The following is a 26477-nucleotide window of genomic DNA, read 5'->3' as shown; positions in this document are numbered from 1 at the left end:
ACATAGCACAGCCCTCTTCAGTTGCCTTTAACTACTTGACCAACCAGTGAAAAAAATTATATCACGCTAGTTCTACTGTTTCCCACTGTTACTTCCATGGCCTGCTAGAACACTATACTAAGCAGAGTGATCAGAGGGTGACTAAAGACTTGTCTGCAGCAGACTGATGATTCTTCCCAAATACCCTCCTTTTTTTCTGGTGTTTAGGAGCCTAAATGTCTAGTTTCTGAAAAAAGGGCAATTTCAGGCTTTCTGGGGATATTCAGTTCAGTTACCAAGTGTATTAAATTGAAGGTCCTTATTCAAAATCTAGTGACTTTAGAGCATTGCCACCAGATGTGGAACATGGTTCCCAGTTGTCCGCATCACCTAAACAAAAAGAGGAGGCTCATGGGCATATTTTAACAAATCTGGTAGAGACTATGTACCACTTCAATAGCATTTTGTAATTAGATTCAGCTATACTTGGATGGGTGGGTTAAGCGATACTTTGGCCAAATTATTAGCTACTTCTTGCCTATTGTCTAGCTTCAAGGTAAATTCCAAATCATGTTCCCGTTGAATCATGTATTGAAGTTTGTGCGTTGGAGTGATTAAAAGCTCATATAAGGTGGACATGTGGCCCTCAGGTGTGTGGCAGCCTTGCAAGAGAATTCAAAGGATTTTTGGGTGAGTCGTCCCTTTTAGTTTTGACGCAAAGAATGACGTAACCTGGTGGTATCGAAACATTTAGTTGGGGGGCATTTTCAGCTTAGTTTTATAGTGCTCAAAAGAATAAGGTTAATTTCCATGGAGAAGATCCCCTATCCACAGCAACCCCTTTGTATTCTCACAATTTAAATAGGCTTGGTCGTAGTCCCGGTGGAAATTATGTTAGGATTTTTTTCATGCAGAAGAGACACAACCGGTGTTAGAAAAAATATTTTTATTAGAAACGACCACAAATTTAAATTCAACAGATAAAAAATGCACCTCCACCACATTCATTTTAAATTTGACAACGTTGTCAAGGCACAGGTAGCTACCACGTTCATTCAAACTTCACACTCTTATCCTAAACAGCTGAGTTGGAATAGATTTATATGCTGGGGTATCTCTTGTGACTTGCAAGAACAATTGCTCAGCAGAAAAAAGCACACACAGTACAGCATGTAATACAAAAACAGTCCCGCTTTAGTCTTTAGTGTAGTATAGAAAAGTGTGTTTCCATTGTTAACATTGTTTCCATCCCGGCATGACAGCTTGGTAGTCTGTGGAGTGGTGAGCTTTTTTCCTTAGGTTCCTGCCATCTTTTGGGACTTGATTCATGCATCACCATACAACTGACCAGACATACATTGCTATATATTATCCGCTGTGGTGGTATATGCCGAGGACTCTGTTTCTCAATGGGAGTAGAAAGCTGCATCAGCTGTAATAAATTTAGCACTCCATACACAATATAAGGATTCTTTGTTACCCCAGTACAGTGTTCCATCCAGAGGATTATTAAGCTTTAGTCTGATGAAATGTCTAGTATTGGATCACACTTTTCATGACATTGTTTCTGGGTTACTAGATTCAAGACCTGATTGAAGCCGATTCTGGCTTCGTTCGGGTCTCCGGCCAGCTGGCAGACATGCCGGCTGGTCGCTTGGGCATCCTGGTGGGACGGGAGAGCCCGGATGAGCCACGGAAGGCGGTGGGAGGGGGGGAATGTCCCCTCCTGCTGCTTGAGATAACAGCCGAGCGGCTTCTTAGCCACATCAGTTGTTATCCCAAGAAAGCCAACCGTGGTTAAAATGTCCGTGGGTCGGGTACACGTGAATTCATCAAGTGCACTGACGGGCCTGAGATTTAGCGGTGGCCCGTGGGCTGTAGGTTGCCGACCCCTGACCTATAGGGATTGACTTGATGCCTCTATCACACTTCAGGAAGTTCAGGTGCACTTGTATAAGGACTCACATATATCTTAATTTATTTAACTTGATGTATATTGTTCTAATTAATGCTGCACTTTTGATTTATATTTGTTACACAATTTATATAGATTGGTGTGCCAGCTGCTTGTATGGCTTTTTCAGCGTGATTTCTATTTTATGTTTTATTAGATACACAGATACAACTTATGTAGGAGAATTTGTTTCATCCTTGTGTGTCACCTGAGGATAGTCTCTTCACTGCCTATATGTAAGGGTTTACAACCACTTTAAGCCCTGGAAATTAATGGGAAGAGAGGATAATAATATTTTTGGAGTCAATCAATAATTATAAATAATTTTATTTGATTATTGGATTTGAATGTCAGGAGAGACCTGAGTCAGCTCCCCATGCATCCTTTCTGTAATTTGAAGCAGAAGTAGGGCCAAAAGCTTGTTTGATCCTTCTTCTCCTGTAGGTCACAGGAGAGTGCACTTTGTTCTGCACTCCTGTGACCCATATTCAGCTGACAGCGGGCTACAGTCCGTTGTCGGCTGACTCCACTTAGCCAGTCAAGACTCTGGAGGGATCCCGACTTTAATGTCAGGATACACCCAGATGCCTGACCAACAGCTGGATCAGCCTTTCAGCATGCCGCTGAGCCTGAGTGAGCTGCTCCTTCCCCCTCCATAGCCTGGTGCTGGTGGGGCAGAGCAGAGAGCTGCTGACTGACAGTCACCAGCCTTCTGCTCACTGAAGACTTTGCAAATGCTAGTTTACTGGCTGTCTCTGGCTTCAGTACATACTATCCCAGATTGCAAGGATAACTTGTCACAAATGTGTGGCAGTGTTGAATTGTAAGTCTGTTAAATTGCTGCACGTTTTCCCTGGCAAGTTGTACACTTAAAGCACAAGTTCTAGTTGACAATTTGTAGCAAATTTGCGTGTCAAGTCTTTAGCAAGAGCAAAGTGGCAGTGGTGAGCCTACAGCAAGAGCTCTGCAAGTCTACAGCATGAAAATTCAGTCACAATGACCCCTGTGGTGGGATGACTGTTGCACAACATAACTGAACCAGAACTTGCAGAATGTTTGCAAAGAAAGTTCTTTCCCGCTGTCCTCTCCTTGCTTCTCTTGGCCAGGACACCTCTGTGTGTAGTCAACCCCCCCCAGACTGGGGAGCGCCCTCCAAGGCCACCGACAGCCTAGCACTCCATCTCCAACTTCCACCCAACCAATAACTCCTCCTCCCTCAGCTGGGCTGACCCTGGGTATTTAAGGAGGTCTGCCCCCTGCCAATCCAAATTGGGGATTGGTCAGGGCTCCTCAGAATACCCCAGGCAACTCCACCTCACCTCTCCACTTCTCTTTCCAGAAAACACCAGAATGTTACGGAAAGAAGTAGAGGGTCCTGGTGATGCTGCCTGTGAGTCACTCGGCACTACTCTGAGCCACTCCCAGCCCAGATCAAAACAAACAGGATTGGCTGCCAGGCAGACCTGCCTAGATTTACCTACTCTGGCAAAGACCAGTATACATACTTCTAGCAGCCCAGAGGGTGCTACATGTGCAACAAACTTGTGAAGCCTGGCAAGTCTAGCAATAGCTTAGCAAGTCATTTTTAAACTTGCAGCACACACCCAGAACAAGCAAACAGCTAGTGAAGGTAGAATAAAGTCAACGTACTTGTTGAACATCTGTAACTTTGTTTTGTCAGTCACAGCCTGTGTATTTTCTCAACACAGTTAAAGTAGAACTATAGGCAAAACTTTATTTTTTCATTATGGATAGAGCAAGGGAGGGTTATAACTCTTAGTTTATTTTAAAAGTAATGCACTGTCTCTTTAAATATCACGTGTTATAATCAGTGAATAATATATATTTAAATGATACACAATATCCTAAAACTTCACATATCCTCTGCTAAATTGACAACATATAATAATAAAGTGCAGATCATATGCAAACACATACTGTATATATCAAATATTCCAGATCAAAGTAAAAGTGCGAAGTGAATAATATATAAGTAACCGACAATTAATGAGCAAATTAATAATTCAAATAAAGTCCATCCAAGTGCTGGAAAAAGTGCTCTGTGCTGAAAAATGATTAAAAGTGCTTCTGTGTCACAACTGTGCTCCTTTGGGCAAACAGAATGCTTACCAGACCAATAGGATCTCACATAGAGATCATCAGCGCTTAAATGTATTCCACCTTGGAGGACCGATACTACTGCTGTTTGTTCAGTCACCACTTGCCATGGTAGCCCCGCTGTGAGAAGATGATAAACTGTTGAGACTCCACTAGCCAGTTCCGGCATATGTTAGCAACAAGGAGGAGAACTCATAGTGCTTTACTGCATCTAAGAGGCTTATTTGTAAGAAAAATTGCACTTACAGAATATAGCAAATGTATAAGCAAACAGCGCCAATAAGCATCGCCGTTATGACTGTCAACCTGTCCATGCGCGTGGACGTTACATCGCTAGCTCTGGCTAACGTGTTTCATCTGGGATTGGAGGCTTATAAGCCCTGTCAGATTTTTTTTTTTTTTTTGCCATCTGTGTCCCATTGCGGAGATATCCCTTCACTTCCTGTCCCATAGCCAAACAGGAAGTGAGAGGAAATCTCTTCAAATTACGGGAATTCCTTGGGGATCCCCAGGTCACCAGAACTATTGTCCTTTTTGGAAGATTTCCCCTCTTTTACTTTTCTGGGGACAACCCAATTTCTGATTTTCTTTTAGGCTCAGAAACAGCTAGAAAAACGTTGGATGAAAAATGTTGATAATAACATTTTTGTGCCAGCTTCTATTGGCATTTTAGTAGCTTTTAGGAGCAGTAGCATTTTATTAGAATTTTTGCAGTACATGAAGAAGAAAAAAGAAAGAGCTCATAAAAAGCTGTTAGTAGCATTTTAGAAGCATTTAGGAGTGTTTAGGAGCAATCAGAATTTTTTTTTTGCTGGAAAAATGCTCCATAAAACTCTACAAAGACAAAAAAAAAAATGCTCCTAGACGCTGGAGCTCAAAAAATGCAAATAGCCTAATGTAGTGTGCATGGACACATAGGATAACACTATTTAGCTTCTAGGAGCAGAAAAAAAATGTTAATAATAGCTGCAAGGGGCTTAAAAAAACGTTAGTGTGCATGGAGCCTTACTTTCCCTTTTAATAATAATGGTAAACAGGACAAAGAGAGAGAGTGAATCTCCCTAATGGGGAAACAGTTAGCAATAAAAACTAACAAGCGTTTTAATCCCTCTGCACTTTGTCCAAAACGGAAAAAAAAAAAACCCTCAGCGACCGCACTATAGCCGAATGATGAATTTGGACGCAGCTGATCACAGATTGGGGTAAAGAGCCAATCAGGGCGGCTCTTTATCACCTGATTAGCTGTGTCCAATCACAGCTGATCACAATCTAAACATGATTTTAAGACGTGAGGAGTGGAGAGCCGAAAACTGACAAATCCACACAGGGGACATCTCCACTGACAGATGCCGCCTATCAGTGCCTCCTCATCTGTGCCCATCAGTGCCTCCCTATCAATGCCGCCTATCAGTGCCCATCAGTGCTGCCTATCAGTTCCCATCAGTGCAGCCTCATCAGCACACATCAGTGAAGGAGAAAAAATACTTACCCTGTTTCCCCGAAAATAAGACCTAGCATGATTGTCAGTGATGGCTGCAATATAAGACCTACCCCCCAAATAAGCCCTAGTTAAAGCCCTTGTAGGTCTTATTTTCAGGGTAGGGCTTATTTTCGGGGAAACAGGGTAGGGCTTATTTGGGGGGTAGGGCTTATATTGCATCCATCACTGACAATCACGCTAGGTCTTATTTTCGGGGAAACAGGGTATTTACAAAGTTTTATAACAGAAACTAAGAAAAACTTTTTTTTGTCAAAACTTTTGGTATTTTTTAGTTTGTTTAGTAAAAAATAAAAAACACAGTGGTGACTAAATACCCCCAAAAGAAAGCTCTATCTGTCTCAAAAAAAATGATAAAAATGTAGTTTGGGTACATTGTTGCTGGACCTTGCAATTGTCATTAAAAGTGCGACTGCGCTGAATGCTTGAAAGTGCCCGGTAGGCAAGTGGCTAAATTAGAATTGAATAAGTGACTATTTAAGGTAGAAAACCTATTGATTGAGAGATAGTGGAAATAAATATATCAGGACTCTCATATGATTTTTCATTCCTGCAGCCACTTAAATAAAAGGACTACTTACCTGGATCCAAGACTTGCCTTCACTGTAGAAGATCAGCCTGGGAAGATGAACACAAGGCAGAAGTATGATGGGAACACCACTGCTATGGACACTCTGCAGGGCTGTGATCTCTCAGCAAAAGTCATCATTGTTACCGGAGCCAACAGTGGTATTGGTAAGAGCCATCATTTTATTAGATAAAATATCAAGAAAAACATTCATTCTATTTAAAGTGTAAGGTCGAGTAATAACACATTTTCTTTTTGTACATATTTGCTGTGCTCTCTTTTCTTTCCTGGTAATAATTAATTGCCTTTCTTTTCCCCTTATCATTATTCTGAACTTTATTGTGTCCTCCTGGTCCATTTTTTTTCTTTTTTTTTACATTTTACTGGAAGTGCATGTACACTGAATAGAAGGGTCATTAGAGTCACCTTAAACTGATTGTAACTGCCAGTCATATGCAATGCAACAAAGCCCATTTCACAGCGGCTCTAACATAAAAGAATACTAAATGATCATTTAAATTTTACACCAAGCTAAACTTAGCCAAGCATTTCCAAATAAGACAGTTCCATTCTGTATTGGTAAACATGCAGCTAGCATGTCTAAGGCTCGATTCACACAGGGGCAACACGACTTTAACGCGACTTTGCACGGCGACTTCAACGCGGCTTCAACGCGACTTCGGCGCGACTTCAGCGCGACTTCAGCAAATTACAACGCGACTTCAAGTCGCCTCCAGGACAGGCGACTTCGGCTGTGGCCAATCACAGGACAATCAGCTCTCTGGGAGGGAGGGGTTTTCCCTGCAAAGTCGCTTGACTTTGAGAGAGAGATCCGACTTGGAGGCGACTTCCATTGATTTCTATGGTACAGGTCACCTACCAAGTCGGATCCAAGTAGTACAGGGAGTACGCTCTGAAGTCGGAGCGACTTCAGTAGTGTCTATTTAGACGCTCCCATTCACTTAAATGTGAATCTCTTTCTGGGGCAACTTGGGGCGACTTGAGGGCGTACAAGTCGGATCCCAAGTCGTCCCAGTGTGAACCGACCCTTAGGGTAAAAAATACTTCCTTCAGGCCTGTATATTGTATGGTTTTTATGAGTCTGACCTGCATTCACATCAGCAAAATTGCGATGAATAAGGGTGGTAAAATTAAAAAGGAATGATCTGCGTCCATGGTCAGTAATTTTATTGTGTACGATTCTAAACGCATGTAAATTCGTGTACATTGAGCTAGGGGTATACAAAACCTGGGTAAGGCCTCATGCCTCACTGGACGCTTTTACCCAGGGCCATCTTAAGAGCATTATAGGCCCCGGGCAATACAGTGCACTGGGGCCCTGTCTACACAATCACGCACGAGAATAAAAATGCAAATTATCAATAAGGCTATATTTATTGGTACTTCCAACAAAATCAGTGTTTAAACATTAACACAATGTTTGGACAATATAACTTTTGATGGGCACAGTGGCAGCGTTTGATGGGCACAGTGGCAGCGTTTGATGGGCACAGTGGCTTCGTTTGATGGGCACAGTGGCAGCTTTGATGGGCACAGTGGCTGCTTTGATGGGCACAGTGGCAGCGTTTGATGGGCACAGTGTCTGCGTTTGATATGCACAGTGGCAGCTTTGATGGGCACAGTGGCTGTGTTTCATGGGCACAGTGGCTGTTTGATGGGCACAGTGGCAGCTTTGATGGGCACAGTGGCTGTTTGATGGGCACAGTGGCTGTGTTTGATGGGCACAGTGGCAGCTTTGATGGGCACAGTGGCTGTGTTTGATGGGCACAGTGGCAGCTTTTGAGGGGCACAGACAGTGGCTGTGTTTGATGCACAACTTGAACTTACTTAAGTAGACAGTGTTAGACTTACTTGAGGCCGCCGGCCTGGTGTAGTACAGTGTGTCACTCACAGCAGCAAGGCAGCACCAGCTATCAATCAGGGCCGTCTTTCCACTCTGCTCCCTCTCCACGCTGTCTGAAAAACATGGCAGAGGTGGGCGGAGGGATGGCCGCTAGGGATGGCCATGGGGCGCTATGAAAGTTGGGGTGGCCGCGGCCTCTGACTGACGTCACTGGTTGCTAGCTAGACGCCGGGCGGCCAGCGATTCTAGCAAGTGAGCAACCAGTGCAGTCAGTCAACTTAAGCAGCAGATTGCAGTGCTGAGGATCGGCCCTGGATGGGGCCCTCCAGGCAAGTGGGGCCCCTGGGCAACTGCCCAGCGTGCCTAGTGGAAAAAACTGCCCTGCTTTTACAGCTGCTTTTAGGGGCGTCTGGTGTTTTGTTTTTTGTTTTTTTTCCCCTGCCTCTAAACCCCCCTCCCTCTAAACCCCCCTCCATGTTAGCCTATGTGCCCATTTAGCAGCTTTTAAAGGCAGGAAAAAACCCACTGCCAATGCGTCCAGGAGCAGAAGAGTTTGGGCAGAAAAAATGCTTAATGCTACTAAAAGCTGGTAAACGTGCCTAAATGCTAGTGCTTGAGCATTAATTCATTTCAATGGCCAAAATACATTTATTGGACTTATGAGGACTTAAAGTCAATTCACAAAAAAAGTAAACCCAATACATTTGTTAAATAAGTATTGGTCTAGCCACGCACTATTTAAGGAATGTATTCAATGACTAGCTGGTCATTAAGGAGAAAGCACCCTGCTGGGCTGCATGCTTGAATAAGGGTCTGGTATAGATTTTAGAGGCCTCACACCAAAAAAAAAACCCCAAAAAGTGTCTGGCAAAGCACCTTGTCCCCTGCTCATTCACCAAAAAAAAAAGTGTGTAAATATAAAAAAATAAAACAACATGTCCCCGTTGTGGATCCATTGTCAATCACGATGAATGCTGCCTGCACAGACGAAAAATCCTGACACGACCGATCCCGGTGATTGGCTCCTGCCAACTTACAAGCCGTTTAATAAATAAGGAGGCAGAGTCAATGACGTCACAAGGGGGCGGATGTGTCCATGCATGGGCAATAATGTCACCAGGTGCTCCTGCCCCTTGTGATGTCATTGATCTCACCCACTTAAGTGGCGGGGGAAGTGGCATGTCAGATGGCCAGAGCCAGGAATCAGAAGCCGCTGTGTCAGGGGGCAGCGGGTTTTTTCTTTTTGTTTGTGTGGGAGGCGTTCATCGTGATTTTTTTTTCTAATAAAGGACTTGTCAAAACTGTGTGGTATTTTTATTTACACTTGTAATTTTTTTGGTAAATGAGTAGGTATATTACGTACCCTATGCTTATTTACATGCAGGGGGCCCGGATCTGGGGCCCCCTTATTAAAGGGGGCTTCCAGACTCCGATAAATCACTTCCGCACCCCGCAACCACTGGGCCAGGATTGTGGGGAAGAGGCTCTTGTCCTCATCAACATGGGGACAAGGTGCGTTGCCAGGGAGCCCCCACCCTGGCACAGCACCCCCCCTTGTTGAGGGCATGTGGCCTGGTATGGTTCAGAAAGGAGGGGGGGTGCAAACTCGTTCCCCCCCAACCTTTCCTGGGCTGCAGGCCCAGATAAGGGTCTGGTATAGATTTGGGGGGGGGGGGGGGGGCATTTTTTGGCTTGAGGTTACCACCAAAATCCAGACCCAATGGGCCTAGAATAGACTGTGGGGGGGGGGGGGGGGCAAATGCCTTTAAAAAAAAATTTGCTATTTTGTTTTTATTCTGCTTTCGGCGGAAGGAGTCGTGGTTGTTAGGCGGGTGGCGGCTGTTTCAAAACATGCAGCCCTGAGCTGAACTGTCACATTAAGCAGTGGTAGGAATAAGACTGCAAAGGGTTTGAGTTCCTGCTACAGCTGGGCTGCGGAAAAATAACGTGCAAAAATGCATGTTATATACCGTAAAATAAAAAAATATTAACTGTGGTATGTGGTATTTAAAATGGTTGTAAACCCTTATTTATACCCAGTGAAGTGACTGGCTTCAGGTGATACACAGAGATTAAACAAATCCTCCTATGTAAGTTGTATCTCTCTAGTTGCAGTTTTCTCTTCTCTACATCCATTCAAAGTGCTGGCTTATAAAGCTTGCCTGAGAGTTAACAAAAAAGGCGGTGGAGAGCTGAGGTTACACTCTGTAGAGCTCGGTGAGAAGAGCTCTGAGAGCTGATTGGAGAAAAGGGGCACCCCCTCCACACAGCACACAGGAACAGAGCTGAGGCTGTCAATCACCTGGAGATCCCTCCCCTGTTATCAATTTTCTTTTGGTGTCAGGAAAACTTGTCAGAAGTGAGTCATGCAGATATCAATTGAAGGAAGCAGCAGACAGAAATGACACTTAGTGCTCTTGAGACAAGTACACACTATAGAGGCAAAAGCTTTGTTCATATTTCATGTCTGAGGTTTACAACCGCTTTAACGTGCATTTTTTGTGAATTGCCCGTTCCTGAGTTAAATACCACATGAGTTATTTTCTTGTTATAATCAAATTTTATTGATATTCAACAAAAAGGTACAGATTGCAAACAATGCAAAAATAAGATACAGATATGATTACAAAGAGTATACATGAAGATGACATCCGATAAACAATTTGCATATGTTCTATGCAACAAGAGCCCGGGTACAAATTGTCATCTAAAGTTACCCACGTCCTCCACCGATCCCCACACCATGGTCAACACAAGTGTAAGTAGAAAGGGGGAGAATACCTGAGCAGTGTGTATATATAATTCTGAGTAGATGTATCTGAACATGCCTGGGATGTACAATGTGCACATGATGTACAGACGCACCCCAAATGGGACATTATCTATGCGGGTGGGGGGGGGGGAGAAAGGGAGGGGGAAAGAAGAGCTAAAGTAAGGCAGGGTAAGTAGAGAAAGAGCAACAACTCTATCTACCTAACACTGGGTACGACTAATGCCGCGTACACACGAGCGGACTTTACGGCAGACTTTGTCCGGCGTACTTTACGACGGACTTTCCAAATGAACGGACTTGCCTTCACACAATCAACCAAAGTCCGACGGATTTGTACGTGATGACGTACGACCGGACTAAAATAAGGAAGTTCATAGCCAGTAGCCAATAGCTGCCCTAGCGTCGATTTTTGTCCGTCGGACTAGCATACAGACGAGCTGACTTTTTGACCGGACTCGAGTCCGTCGGAAAGATTTGAAACATGTTTCATTTCTAGGTCCGTCAAACTTTTGAGGAAAAAAAAGTCAGCTGGAGCCCACACACGATCGAATTGTCCGACGGACTCCGGTTTGCCGGACCAAGTATGCCGTAAAGTCCGGTCGTGTGTACGCAGCATAAGAGGGTGTCGTCTAACAATACCGACATATCTAAAGTGTGGAACGAGGGATGTTCTCACTTGTGGGAATCTCCGAGGAATAATACATCCACCCTAACCAAAAATCTTCAAAGTTATCCTGTTGGTCTTTGACCATATATATCCATTGCTCAGCTTCCATAATTGCATCTACCCCCTTTTTTGAGTCTACTAGCGAAAGGCACATTATTTGTTTCCAGAATCTAGGGATCAAGGATTTGGCTGCATTTTATAGGTGTGGGGTAACACTTTTTTAAAAATAATTTAGCAGGGGTAGGGGTTTCATGAACGAGAAAGTTCATTGGAGAGAACTCAATGGGTCTAAAGGTCGTTTTTTGAATCCACGGCGCGATAGCCACATGAGTTATTTTACCGCAAATAATCACGCGGTATACTCTTAGTGAATTGAGCTCATTGTCATTCCAAACCAACAAATACCTAATCACTATCCAGACTGAGTAAAGAAGTAAGCAAGGCGATCCTTTAGGCTCTGGCGACTTGGAGGTAGACAGCAACGTGCCCCGAAATCTTGCCTTGTAATCCCTTTTGAGAATAATAGCCAATCAATGAGTGTTTTCGATTAGTCTTAACTTCATCTTCACCCAGTGTGCAGTTGCATTACTGGGCCTTTTTGAAGTGAAACGTTGCTTCTGCAGGTACATGTGGTTAAATGCTCTCTGTGGAGCTGTGCCCAACATTGAGCACCAGGTTCCAGCCACCGCACATACAAATAATATTTATCGTCTCCCTTTATTCTTTAATTGAAATATGTCTTTATTTGTACGGGATTTCTGGTTTCAGCTGATGAGCCTTTAAACACAACCACACTTTGATGAATTGCTGTATAGTCTTGACGTCTTGCGGTGAGTGCGATGCACAGGAACATATGTTCTCGGAAAGTAGTGGTCACAACCCTCGCAAGGCTTGCGTGTGTTTTTCTATGGAATATTAGCATTCCTGTAAAGACAGCTGACAACTTGATGGACAAGATGAATTTAAAAAAATACACAGAGAGGAGGGAGCATTTAGAGAAAAATAACATTAGCTGAGGATCTTTTCCCTGAATAAAGAGAGACATCTCCTTTCCACCAAGCTTCTAACAGGTGCTGGAATTTGTCTGTTACTCAGTCTACGTGATGCCAAGCCACTAGAGTCCTTGTTAATCACTGCCAAAGACACACTTAATACTGCTCTTCTTTGCAAGTCTGCTACGTTCTGCTTTCCAAAAAGCTTTTGATTCTTGGCATAGTGTTGGCGTCCACTCTGCCAAAGTGAAATCCTGAGATCAGTTATGTCAGGGGCTCTCCGGCTCAAGGAAAGGGTTTACTGTTCACATTAACCCTTGGAAGGCTCAATTGCCTCCTGAAGCTAAACAATCTATGCAAAATTGTTAATGATAAATTAGATGAGTGGACTTTGTTAATATGAAGCATTCAGACAAGTGGGCGACTTAAACTGAGCACGTCTTGAAAAAACACATTAGCAGAAGGTACCTTTAGCCTGTCAAAACCGTAACAGGATCCAGAGCTATAGGTAGCTAGAATTATATACAAATCTTGACTTGATTGAAAACGTTAAATATATCTAAAGCCAACTTTTTTTTTTTTGATAGAGTGGTTAGTAATTAGAACCATTTTTTTTTTTTTTTACTTTTACTTTTTACTTTTTTTTCTCTGCCTGCATTCCTAATAGAGCCATTTACTCTCCATATTAGTCCTGGTGACCATTGTCACTGCAAAACTATAGAGTTGTCTCCAGGCCAGGAATAGAAGGGAAATCTTTTACTAGGGGTAAGGTAAACCAGATTCCTAGTACCAGAAAACCAGTGCAGACTTGTGCTCATGCGCATGTGCATTGCACACATGCAAATCTTTCCGAATGAAGGGACAATATTAGATATACTGTGCCAGTTTGTCATGTGCATTTGGTGCCCAGTAGCCTATTTAAATTGATTTATAACTATAAGCAGTTGCTGGGTGGTCTTCAGCTTGTTCCTATATTCCTGAGACCAGATCTGCTGTACCAGTTTACCTGTGCACAACCCAGCTTACCTTTGGACTTTGCTTCTGCTCCTGTCTCAACTCTGTTTACCTGACTACTCCTGACCTCGGCCTGTTTAGTGGTCTTGCCCTGCCTGCTGATTCTGTACCACTTTGCCTGGCTGTTTCAGACCTTGGCCTTCCTTCTGGACTTGCTTTGCTTGATGATTCGGTCCCTCATTGCCCTGGTTATTGCTGACTGCTGCCCGTCTCCTGGTCCTGCTTCCGTCGCCTGCTCTGGTGCCAAGCTGCTCCTGCATTTTGTTCTGAGGACTGCGACTACCAGCTCTACCCACCTACGGAGTGGGCATCACTAGCCAGCTACTACAGCAGTCGTGCAACTCCTTGCCCTTACACTCGCTGTCTCCACCAAGAGTGTTGGACAAGAGGTGCAAGAGAGGCCTCAGCAACGTTCCAAAGGCTTGCCTTTGGACTTCGCTTCTGCTCCTGCTTTAACCCTGTTTAAATGACTACTCTCACCTTAGCCTGTCTACTGGACTTGCCCTGGCTGCTGATTCTGTACCACTTTGCCTGGCTGTTACTGACTTTGGCCTGCCTTCTGGACTTGCTTTGCCTGATGATTCGGTCCCTCTTTGCCCCAGTTATTGCTGACTGCTGCCCGTCTCCAGCTTCCGTCTTCTGCTCTGGTGCCAAGTTGCTCCTGCATCTTGTTCCGAGGACTGCAACTACCAGCTCTACCCACCTACGGAGTTGACATCACCAGCCAACTGCTACAGCACTTGTGCAACTGCTTGCCCTTAACACTCTCTGTCTCCACCTTCAAGTGGAGTCGAGTGTTGGGCAAGAGGTGCAAGAGAGGCCTCAGCAACATTCCAGTCTTCACCAGGTACGAGATAGGTACTTGTTCCTGTGGCAACTGTCAAAGATGGCATTTCCCTCACTTTGAAGAGGTTTCTTCTCACTTCTCAGTGTTTTGTCTATGATATCAAGGAAAGGGAAATCTCTCAGTCCTTTCTTACTTCATGAAGAATGATACCTGATATACCCCACTCTACCAGGATCCTTTGTTCGCTTTCTTCTTCCTCGTATTCCCTGTACTGCTGCTTGGAATTTACACTATACTTCCATTAACCAACTAGCTAGTTACTATCATCCGTCTGCTCAATGTACTTGGTATCATTCTTTTCCATATTAGCGTTATGCATATATTCCATGCCACTTTTGATGTACAATGAGAACCATGTCTTTTGCTAAGGCAGGCCATAGATTACTCGATTTTTCTTTCCTTCCACCACAGATGAAAATAGCTTGATTTCCCCATCAACACATTCAGTGTTGGGGGGAATGCCTCCCGCAGCACTATTGTATTCTGCAAGCAGGGGGCACTTCCCAGTAGGCAGAATACATTGGTTACTGCTAGATGCCCTCAGTTTGATGGACAAGCTGTGACTGAGCAGTTAAATAAGAATCAGCACATCGATAAGCTTATGTATCTGTCATTCTGCTTTATACTATTAGCATGCTCCTTGTTCACACAAGAACTTAATGGCTTCTTGTGCTGCTTCTTCCTGTTATAATCCAGCCCTGCTGTACGGGCTGATATTAAAACTAATTTTGGTGCTCACAATGCTTGCATTTAAAACATATAATGATTACAAAGCTGCATTTATTTGTGTCTTTTGTATATTTGCCTAAAGTTCAGCTTTAGCCTGAGTTCAGACATATGCGAACACAGACATTGCATGTGATTTGCATTGCATTGCTGGTGCAGATCAAATGCGATGTCTGTGCAATGCGAATTAAGCCATACAGTTGTATGGCTGAACTCTCATTAGATTTGTACAAAAAAAGTTTTTTTCCCTGCACTGGAATCGGATCGTTTGAGTGTTCACACCCATGGAATCCGATTCCTGTCTGAATTCACAGTTCGCACTGCGATCTGTGAACCGATCTGGGGGTGTCATTAATTTTGTATTGACACCTGCAGCGGTTCGCAGAGGGCAGTGTGAACTGCCTGCGGGGGAGTTGCGATGTGGGTACCGGCACTGGAATTGCGCCGGTTCCCGCATCTCAGTAGCGTGACCCCAGACTTAAAGAGTAACTTCACTTTTGTTGAGAAAAAAAAACATTCCCCTCTGGATGATCTATATACATTGCAGGATTTTTAACAAACTGCAGATTCCTACCTTTTGTCATTCTATAGAAATAGCTGTTTGTTTGTCAGTGTCAATCTGTGTGGGATTGATTTTATAATTATTGATCAGCTGCTGCACCTGCAGGGCTCTAAGGAGAAAAATGATTTCCTTTTGGGAGTATCTCACCAAAATTTACATTTTTGTTGCAGGGGATTCTCTCAATCTAATTTGTATCTTAGGACAGACTTCTGGGAAAATCAGTGAGCCAATCACACAAGCAGGAAATTACATATCTGGGGTGTGTTCTGCACACATTCTGTGTACAGAACTCCTCCAGGTTACCAATACAATGCCTTGAAAAAGTATTCATACCCCTTGAAATTTTCCACATTTTGTCATGTTACAACCAAAAAACATAAATTAATTTTATTGGGATTTTATTTGATAGACCAACACAAAGTGGCACATAATTGTGAAGTGGAAGGAAAATGATAAATGGTTTTCAAATCCTTTTACAAATAAATATCTGAAAAGTGTGGCTTGTATTTGTATTCAGCCCCCTTTACTCTGATACCCCTAACTAAAATCTAGTGGAACCAATTGCCTTCAGAAGTCACCTAATTAGTAAATAGAGTCCACCTGTGTGTAATTTAATCTTAATATAAATACAGCTGTTCTGTGAAGCCCTCAGAGGTTTGTTAGAGAACCTTAGTGAACAAGCAGCATCACGAAGGCCAAGGAACACACAAGGGAATTCAGAGATAAAGTTGTAGAGAGCAGGGTTGGGTTATAAAAATATCCCAAGCTTTGAATAACTCACGGAGCACTGTTCAATCCATCATCTGAAAATGGAAAGAGTATGGCACAACTGCAAACCTACCAAGACATGACTGTCCACCTAAACTGACAGGCCGGGCAAGGAGAACATTAATCAGAGAAGCAGCCTAGAGGCCCATGGTAACTTTGGAGGCGCTGCAGAGATCCACAGCTCAGGTGGGAGAATCTGTCCACAGGACAACTATTACTCGTGCACTCCACAAATCTGGTCTTTATGGAAGATTGGCAAGAAGAAAGCCATTGTTGAAAAAAAGCCATAAGAAGTCCCGTTTGCAAAAGCAAAATGCTATGTGTTGTGGAAAACTAGCCCTGCACATCACCCTGAACACACCACCCCCACTGTGAAACATGGTGGTGGCAGCATCATGTTGTGGGGATGCGTTCCTTCTGTAGGGACAGGGAAGCTGGTCAGAGTTGATGGGAAGATGGATGGAGCCAAATATAGGGCAATCTTGGAAGAAAACCTGTTTGAGTCTGCAAAAGACTTGAGACTGGGGCGGAGGTTCACCTTCCAGCAGGACAATGACCCTAAACATACAGCCAGAGGTACAATGAATTGGTTTCGATCAAAGCATATTCATGTGTTAGGATGGCCCAGTCAAAGTCCGGACCAATTAAGAATCTGTGGCAAGACTTGAAAATTGCTGTTCACAGACGCTCTTCATCCAATCTGACAGAGCTTGAGATATTTTGCAAAGAAGAATGGGCAAAAATGTCACTCTCTAGATGTGCAAAGCTGGTAGAGACATCCCCAAAAAGACTTGCAGCTGTAATTGCAGAGAAAGGTTGTTCTACAAAGTATTGACTCGGGGGCTGGATACAAATGTACGCCACACTTTTCACATGTTTATTTGTAAAAAAAAATTGAAAACCATTTATCATTTTCCTTCCACTTCACAATTGTGTGCCACTTTGTGTTGGTCTATCATGTAAAATCCTAATAAAATACATTTATGGTATTGGTTGTAATATGAGAAAATGTGGAAAATTTCAAGGGGTATGAATACTTTTTCAAGGCACTGTATGCATTGCATTTTGCTGAAAATTGCAGAGCTGCAGATTGAAAAGGAAAGGTAATCTTTAATATTCAATTACAATATTACTTGTGCCACAATTGTATATGCTAGATTTGTTATTTATTTGCTAATTTATTATTAGTATACAGGATTCATATAGCGCCAACAATTTGTGCAGCGCTTTACAACATGAGGGCAGACAGTATAGTTACAATACAATTTAATACAGGAGGAATCAGAGGGCCCTGCTCGTTAGAGCTTATTTTTGTCCCATGAAAATGGAGTTACCCTTTAGCCCTGGTTCACACTGTCCCATCCACATGTGATTTGAACATGAATCGCACCGCATTCCTGTGCAAATCACATGAGATTCTGTGCTGTGCAGTTTTAGCCCATTCTTTTTGAATGGCTCAAATTGTACAGCATCCACACGAAAAAGGTTAAGGGAGCTTTTTTTGGTTCACACTGGAACCGAATCCCATAGGTGTTCACACCCATGTGATCCGGTTCAGACAAACGCATTGTGTTTTGCCAGCTGCGTTTGGGCTGTCGTAACTATTAATGAACACCCGCAGCAGATCGCATGAACACAGTGAGATTGCTATGCGGTGCAGGAAACGCAGAGATTCCTGTGCATTTCCCGCATCGCATCAGTGTGAATCGGGCTTAAGCTTGGTCCTACCAGCTCCCAATCCCAGCCTACCATATTGGTGGAGATGGGGCTTGATTGTCCAAGGAAGGGCAGGGTCATGTCTTTTCTTATATATTTTCTAATGACTATATCTCTGGATCCCCTCAAAGTGTTGACGTGCAGTTTTCACTGCAAGTAGGTTCTGCTTATGCTTTTTTTTTTTTCATCATATGCTTAGTTTACATTGCCAGCTGTGTGACAGTCAGTTGACTGAAGTAGTGGAATGAGGTTGCCATGGAAAGTGTTTATACCAGAAATTACGTTACCCCAGGGGATCGGATTCTGTAGGGAAATAGCTAGAGGGCAGCCAGGTGCAGAGGATGCTTGTTAGGGTAAAAGATAGACATTCAGCCCTTATAGTCTGTTTTAATGTTTATGTCCTATACCTTATTAGTGTGTACTTTTAACTGCAGATCTTCATAGTTTAAAAGTGTAACTTTATCTCCTTCATTTGCTGCTTGCTGCTGACCTTACTATGATGGAAATTTTTTGTTTAAAAGAGTCATTTCCAACTTGTATACATTGTAGGGACTGCAAATTCCTACGTGCTTCTGAAGATTTTATATACTCAATTCACTAAGCTAGAACAACCGTTATTTTCAATACTGTCAATTATATTCAGCAAAGACAGCCAATGAGAGTGGAGAATAACAGTCACATGGCTGAAATTAATAAACATTTAGGCAAATACCTTGAACAACATTGTTTCGTAAATTGAGTCTATTGTGACCATGGCAATTCAGCTGCTGTCATTTAAAAATAAATAGGATTCCCGAATGGAACGTTCTCTATTTGCTGTCGACTTATACAAAGTCTCAGTGCTGGTTTGCACTGATGTGGTGCGGGAAACCACACGTGATACGGGCATGAATCACACCGCATTCCTGTTCAAATCCTTGTGATTCCTTGCAGTGCAGTTTGAGCCCATTCATTTTGCATGGCTCAAATCGCACGGCACCCGCATGAAAAAGGTGCATGCACTTTTTTTTGGCCACACTAGAATCAGATAGCATGGAGCTTCACACCCATGCTATCCGATTTAGCACTGCCTTTTGCAACCTTTTTTTGGGGTGTTGTTATTACTGACACCCGCAGCAGTTTGCATTAACGGAGTGCGATTGTGATGGGGTGCAGGAAAGGCACAGGAATCAGTGCGAATCCCACGCCACATCAGTGTGATCCGAGAGTAAGTGTTCCGTGAAATCACATACTGCGCCCATTTCTTGGCTGTTAGCATCAATTGGCAGTATATGTTAGAAGTTAAAGAATACCTGTCACTTGCTGTTAAAAAGCAAACTACTCTAGTATTTGCAGAGAAGCCATGTTTTGGCATCACAGCTTATCTTTACAGTGCCTGTACGTTTCCCTTAGTTACCGCTGCAGGGGCTCCATTCCGCCTCCCTCCCCTTCCCCAGATTTCATGGAAAAATAATGACTTTTTAAAAGGTGGTATTTGCATACATCTAAACATATCTCCCCATGACATAGCTAGGATCTAGTTTCAGGTCTCTTAGGCACTGAGGACTGAATTGTAGAAGAAAGAAGGATGTCCGCATGTTTGCTTGAAAGCATGGCACATTAGGGGGCAAGAAGTCATGTAAGGGTGGTAGGTATACAGCTTCAGTGTAATTTTTAATATTAGAATGTTAAAGGTTCTCTTGATTAGACACCCAACGCCTCCTGCTGATAATTGCCCTCCACTCTTCCACTGTTCTCATCGCATGTCGGAGCCCTTGGATATGCCCAACACTTATGGGTATGGGGAGGTATATACCAATTTTGCCTCCTTTCCTCAATGCAGTGTTCATCAGGCCTGAGCAATGTCATGTTAGTGGTGATGGGGGTCATTAGCTACAGTATGTGTAAACTCTGACACAGGTTTTAAGCCTAGTACACACGATCAGGAAATCAGACAAAAATACCGCTTTTTTGACGCGATCGTACGATTATCAGCTTTCAAGAGCCAATCACGTTAGTTCATCCAAAATTATTTAAATGGCCAAAAGCAAACATTTTACTCATACGACACCAGATTGTATGATTTTCGTTTTAATTACCACAATTTTCATCTGAAAATACAATACAAATACAATACAACACATCTCATCACTTCCGAAGTTGCATTCTATCATAGGAGAATTTTCGTAACTTTAGTAACCTCTTAATTTTCTATATGGAGACTAGCATGCAAAAAAGAAACAGATGATCATTTGTCTGATATTCTCATCGTGTGTACAAGGCTTTACACAGCCTTTTTTACTTTGGTAGGCAAGCTAGAAGTGGTGAGCCATCAAAAGAACCTCTACCCCCACAAGGGCTGTTGGTGACTGGCTCCCCTACTTCTGCACAGCCAGGCAACATGCATTTTCTGCTTTTATCCAGACACAAGAAGTCAAGCCCTTAACTTCATTTTTGATGTTTTATTAGGGGTAACAACTTGGATGGGGTGAAGGGATTTATGGGATGCCCAACTTGAAGCAAAGATCAACAAAAAGGGGACAACGTTCCTCTTCTGTACAAAAAGATCCTGAACTGCTTTCTTCCTTTCCTCACACAGTCCTTAGTAGAATAATATCAAAAGTCCATTACAGAGTTGGAAATAGCACAAAAAGATAAGGCAAACTGCATGCAGGAGTGTATCCTCTCCTAAGGTAGAACTGCTCCCAGCTACACTTGCTTGCAGGCACTACCAGCCCTCCTGGCTGCTCTGAAGATCTCCCAGGGCAAGGATAAAGGGTTAAGCACAACGCTGTCCTTTAGAAAGTTTGGTAATTGTGGAAGCCTCTCCCCTTGAAAATCTCTGGGTGTGCTGATGTACTCACACTGTCCTTCTTGCTCCCATTTTTCTCAGTCAAGATTCCAAATCAAATCGCACTGCTGAAATGGATACTCTTGAGCCACCCTGAGCCCAGCCTGGAGCTGGGGTCTCCCTTAGATCTAGCGACCCCTCCTAGGCCACAACAGCCTCCTCAGCACTCCATCTTCCACCGACTCCCCTGCTAGTCTGACTCATCTATATTTAAGGGCTGGTCTGGCCACCCTGCCAATACGCCTGGAGATTGGCTAGGTTCCCCTAAGTATGCAGATCAAGCCTCCTGGCCTCTGCCCACTAACTTCTATAAGTTTCTCCAAACTTCTAGAATCAGGGGGAGGCACCAGAGACCTGCCTTTAAGAGTCATCCAGCTGGACCTGCACTAAATTGTGACCCAGATTCCAGACTTACACTTGCCATAAGTCAAATACATTTTCCTGTACTTCACTACTAGCACACTAGAGGGTGCTACCTTTAAATGATAAATGAGTACCTGATTATGGCATTACACCCTGGTCCCACTGGCTGAGATGACACAGTATTTGCATTCTGGGCATTTCTCTACAGGAAGACCAGGAGTAAGCTTGGAGTGGGCACATACTTCTGAAGGAATTATGGGAATTGGGGTCTGTATCAGGCTGAACAATATTCACCACATAGAGAGAGACCCTACTCAATGCCTGTCACCCATTAGGAGTGCATGCTTAACTTGGGACACGCTTATTGTGCCTGTCTAGAAACGATCACAATGCAAACACCATGCCAGCCACTTACAGGCAGTGAATTGGAGCAAGGGGCTACTCTTTACTTAGCTTTACTTATGTAATGTATAGATTGGCAGTATCTTAGCTGCCTATTGTTTGTTCAATTTTTTAGTAGAATCTGCAGAACCCCTTAAATAATATTGCATCAAAACACCTTTTCCAATATAATATTTTCTCATATACAGTAATTAAGGAAGATGCTAGTATAGGGAAGGTTTGAAGCGAAAAGAAGGGAGAAGGGACAGATGTTAAGGGGGGATGCAAGGGAAGAGAAAATGTTCTGCTAGAAAGGATGGTATCTAGGTTTGAAGGGATCAAAAACGAGAATTTTGTCCACAAAACGATTCTTTTTATGTTGCATTGGGATTGATTTACTAAAACTGGAGATTGAAAAATCGGGTGCAGCTCTCCATAGAAACCAATCAGCTTCCAGTTTTTTTTTGTCAAAAGTTAGGAGCTGATTGCCATGCTCAGCTGCAAAAGATTTTGCACTCTCTACTATTAGTAAATCAACCCTATTGCATAGAATCTGGGCTGTGTAATTTCTTATGTGAATCTTCTTACGGTATCTACTTGTTTTAATTATTGGACATGCTATTCCTGTATGTATTCTCTAAAGAATTACCTGCTCATCTGCATGGCCATGACCAAGTGAACCTTCCAACACTCTGAGTTCAGACATCCTGTTAATACTATAGAGCAAGAATCAAGAAATTCAGTGGTATAAGGTTCTAAAATGTTTTACTTGAACCAAATAGAAAAAGGGTTATTTTACAAAGAGAGGAATAAATCTGCTGAGCTGCGATAACAGTGTCAACTAATGCTATGTACACAAGGAGGCACTATATTCGCATCCAAAGTCACCCCCTAGTGGATGTTCCAGGTATCTACACAAGTGGCCTTACTTGGATGTAATCTAGACAGCCTATTCTATTTTAATGGAAGAGCTAATCTCCCGCTAGTGTTGTTTATTTATATATAGGCTTCCTATGAGTAATGGCGGTAAAGTTTCACGTGGCAGGTCTGTTCTTCACTAGCTAGTTGGAGCATGTTAACTGTAATCCGTTTGGTTGCAGATGAAAGCAATAGATTCCAAGTGGTGAAGGCCTAAGGCATCTGAGTATAGTGTTCCAGCAATGCAGTTAAGTGTTCTTGGGTAGAGATGTGTGTGCACTGTGTTCTGTAATGGTGGTAGTGAAAATATAAAGATTGAGCAGCTTGCTCTCTCACCAACAACCCAAACCGATATGCAGTCTTCTAGACAGGAATACGGACGGCAACACTCAGGCAACGGATCCTCTGTCTCAGCCTTCTGTAGTGAGGTCCGCACCGATTCGTAGACGCTTTAAATGATGCTAGTGACAGGATTTCCGACAGCGGGTAGCAGGACTAGACCCCACAGGCCTCGGGGGGGAAGTAGCATTCCGCGTAGTAGGTCGTGACTTCTCTCTCTTTGTCACACAGAGATGTCCATCTTGTGTCAGGCCCAGGAGGAAAAGAGCATGCGCAAACTTCTAAGCTCCTTTTATCGTCTCTCCCAGCAACCTTCAGGCCACTGCAAGGGTCCCTGGGATTCGTAGTCTTATAGTACATGGATGCATAGCAGCAGATTCAAAGAGGACTACATGCCCCATAACTCTCTCCGCCGGGCACACAGTTATGAGGTCACTGGCTGCACGAATAATCATGGGGACAAACAATGTTTAGAACACTGGAAGGTACGAAGCTTTCTGATAACAGTCCATATCGCTACATTTAAATAAAGAATGCATAAAAAAGCCCCTTCTCCATCTAAGGCAGACCATAGATGATGCATTTTAAAAAAAATTATTTGGCTCCTACATCAACACACGTGGGTTAAATGGGATAATCTCTTCCGCAGAGCTATTGTATTCTGACAATGGTGAGAGTTCTCTGCTGTCAGAATACAATGAGCAGTGATCAATTTCTGTACAACCAGCCTGCCCATAGATGGATCAAATTTCGTCTGGTCCCTGCTGCACTGGCTGAATTTCGATCCAGCTATGGTTGGCTTAAGATCTTTACATGTAATTATGATATTGACATCTACAGATAAGAGAAAGCAACTTTAATGAAGGTGCAAAGAGGGCAGTGGAGGTTAAGACATGCATTGTACACCGACAGGGGGGTTACAACGGTCAGCTTTTATTTACAAATAACATGCTTAAAAGCTTTTAGCCAGAGGTGGGCTTGAATTCGTTTGTTACTTAAAGGGAAACTTACGGTAATCTAAAAAGTATTGCTTATCCTCCTCTCTCCTTATTTTAAACTTTTTTTTTGGGAAGCGGGCACCTAGTTTTGACAAGTACTCACCCCCCCTCTGCTCTGATCAGCTAGGCGATTGGAGCGGAAGTTCGTCCTCCCCCCCCAACCCGCAACCTCCTGAAACATGTCACAGGTCCAAGGAAGCTGCGGGACCATTCAGATAGCACAGCACGGCTCGTGTATGCACAGTGGAGTGTCGGCTGTGAATCTGCAGGAAGTCACAGCCAGCTTCCCACAGTTAACGTGGCAACGGGGACCTGAAGACCGGCAAAGAACCAACCCGGGTGAAGACAGAGCTGGATCCTTGAGCTAATCAGCATCTTTTTATTAAAAGTCAGTAGCTACAGTATTTGTAGCTGCCAAATTTTAAGTTTTTAACCCCTTGCCGACCGGCTCACGCCAATATATGTCGGCAGAATGGCACGTACAGGCATATTAACGTACCTGTACGTTGCCCTTTAAGACGCCGCAATGTGGGCGCGCGCCTGCCCACCACGAGCTCCGTGAGTGCGATCACGGGTCCCGCGGACTCGATGTCCGCGGGGATACCTGCGATCATCTCATGGAGAGGTAGAATGGGGAAATGCTAATGTAAACAAACATTCCCCATTCTGCCTAGTAACAGGACACTGATCACCGCTCCCTGTGATCGGGAGCGGTAATCAGTGTCGTGACACACGTAGCCCATACCTCCCACAGTTAGAACACATCCCTAGGACACATTTAACCCCTGCAGCGTCCACAAGTGGTTAACCCCTTCACTGCCAGTCACATTTACACAGTAATCAGTGCATTTTTAATCGCACTGATCGCTGTATAAATGTGAATGGTCGCAAAATAGCACCAAAAGTGTCTGATCTGTCCGCCATAAAAATTATTAATAAAAATGCCATAAAACTATCCCCTATTTTGTAGGCACTAAAACTTTTGCGCAAACCAATCAATAAACGCTTTTTGCGATTTCAAATGGGTCTGCATGGCTGTCATCCCAGAAGGAAGCCTCTTTTAAAGATGATGCACAGGAAAGCCCGCAAACAGTTTGCTGAAGACAAGCAGACTAAGGACATGGATTACTGGAACCATGTCCTGTGGTCTGATGAGACCAAGATAAACTTATTTGGTGTCAAGCGTGTGTGGCGGCAACCAGGTGAGGAGTACAAAGACAAGTGTATCTTGCCTACAGTCAAGCATGGTGGTGGGAGTGTCATGGTCTGGGGTTGCATGAGTGCTGCCGGCACTGGGGAGCTACAGTTCATTGAGGGAACCATGAATGCCAACATGTACTGTGACATACTGAAGCAGAGCATGATCCCCTCCCTTCGGAGACTGGGCCGCAGGGCAGTATTCCAACATGATAACGACCCCAAACACACCTCCAAGATTACCACTGCCTTGCTAAAGAAGCTGAGGGTAAAGGTGATGGACTGGCCAAGCATGTCTCCAGACTTAAACCCCATTGAGCATCTGTGGGGCATCCTCAAACGGAAGGTGGAGGAGCGCAAGGTCTCTAACACCCACCAGCTCCGTGATGTCATCATGGAGGAGTGGAAGAGAACTCCAGTGGCAACCTGTGAAGATCTGGTGAACTCCATGCCCAAGAGGGTTAAGATAATTCTGGAAAAAAATATTGAAACTTTGGGCCCAGTTTGGACATTTTCACTTAGGGGTGTACTCACTTTTGTTGCCAGTGATTTAGACATTAAACGCTGTGTGTAGCAAAGTGTAATTTCTTTAGTGTTGTCACATGAAAAGATATACAGGTAATATTTACAAATGTGAGGGGTGTACTCACTTTTGTGAGATGCTGTGTGGCTGTATATATATATATATATATATATATTTATAATAAGAATATAAGGAAGTGGAAAAGTCAGCTGAAATGTTGATTTATTACCGATGGGTAATAAAGCAGTTTTCAGGGGGGACTCACTTTTCTTTGCTCTTGCACTACTCAGTTTTGAGACCTGAATGAGTTCAGCCACCTGATATGGATGAGCTCAGTCATGAGAAAGTGATAGGTACCTGGTGCTTGCCTCAGTGCTGTAACATGGGGCTAGAGAAGGAGTCTATGGTCCTGCGTGAGCTCCAACGAGGTGGCTTGAAGCTTTCTTCTCAGTCCTGGTAGCCGGGAAGGGGGCATGTACTTCTGAGAGTTGGGCAGTTATTTGAAATATTGAATGAATGTTTCTGTCTCATATCCAGCCAACAGCTCGTGGCTCCATTTCATATGACTCTCTTTTACTACTTTGTTAAAAAAAGGCCTTCTGTTTACAGAGCTCTATAGCTCCAGCTGAAAAGCATTGAACGAGATAAGGCCTATTCACACTATGTACAGTGATCTGCATCACTGCAAGGGGCACATAGAAAACATTCTTTTTCCATGTGCTCTGTTTACAACACAATGTTGGTGTGATGTGCAAAAAAAAAAACGTGACATGTCTCCGTTTTTCATCAGCACACTGGACGGCACCGCATTTCACCGCACCATGCTGTTATGCAGAAACTTGAATGAAGTGTAACACTTCAAATAAAAAAATAAATAAAAAA

The 26477-nt window shown here is 43.5% G+C and overlaps 1 protein-coding gene across 2 annotated transcripts in view; it reads left to right on the top strand.

Annotated features, from left to right (window-relative positions):
* The window catches only part of WWOX (WW domain containing oxidoreductase), a 1355656-nt gene that overhangs the window by 22576 nt on the left and 1306603 nt on the right, over positions 1-26477 (top strand). For both annotated transcript variants that reach the window (XM_073605546.1, XM_073605549.1), the window contains exon 5: positions 6106-6284. In XM_073605546.1, coding sequence (XP_073461647.1) covers positions 6106-6284 — 179 coding nt within the window. The remainder of the gene's footprint in view (positions 1-6105; positions 6285-26477) is intronic.

Source organism: Aquarana catesbeiana, linkage group LG11 (genome assembly GCF_042186555.1).
Source record: "Aquarana catesbeiana isolate 2022-GZ linkage group LG11, ASM4218655v1, whole genome shotgun sequence".
Lineage (NCBI taxonomy): Eukaryota > Metazoa > Chordata > Amphibia > Anura > Ranidae > Aquarana > Aquarana catesbeiana.
Note: the sequence above shows the minus strand (reverse complement) of the source record. Positions and strands in the feature narration are given on the sequence as shown.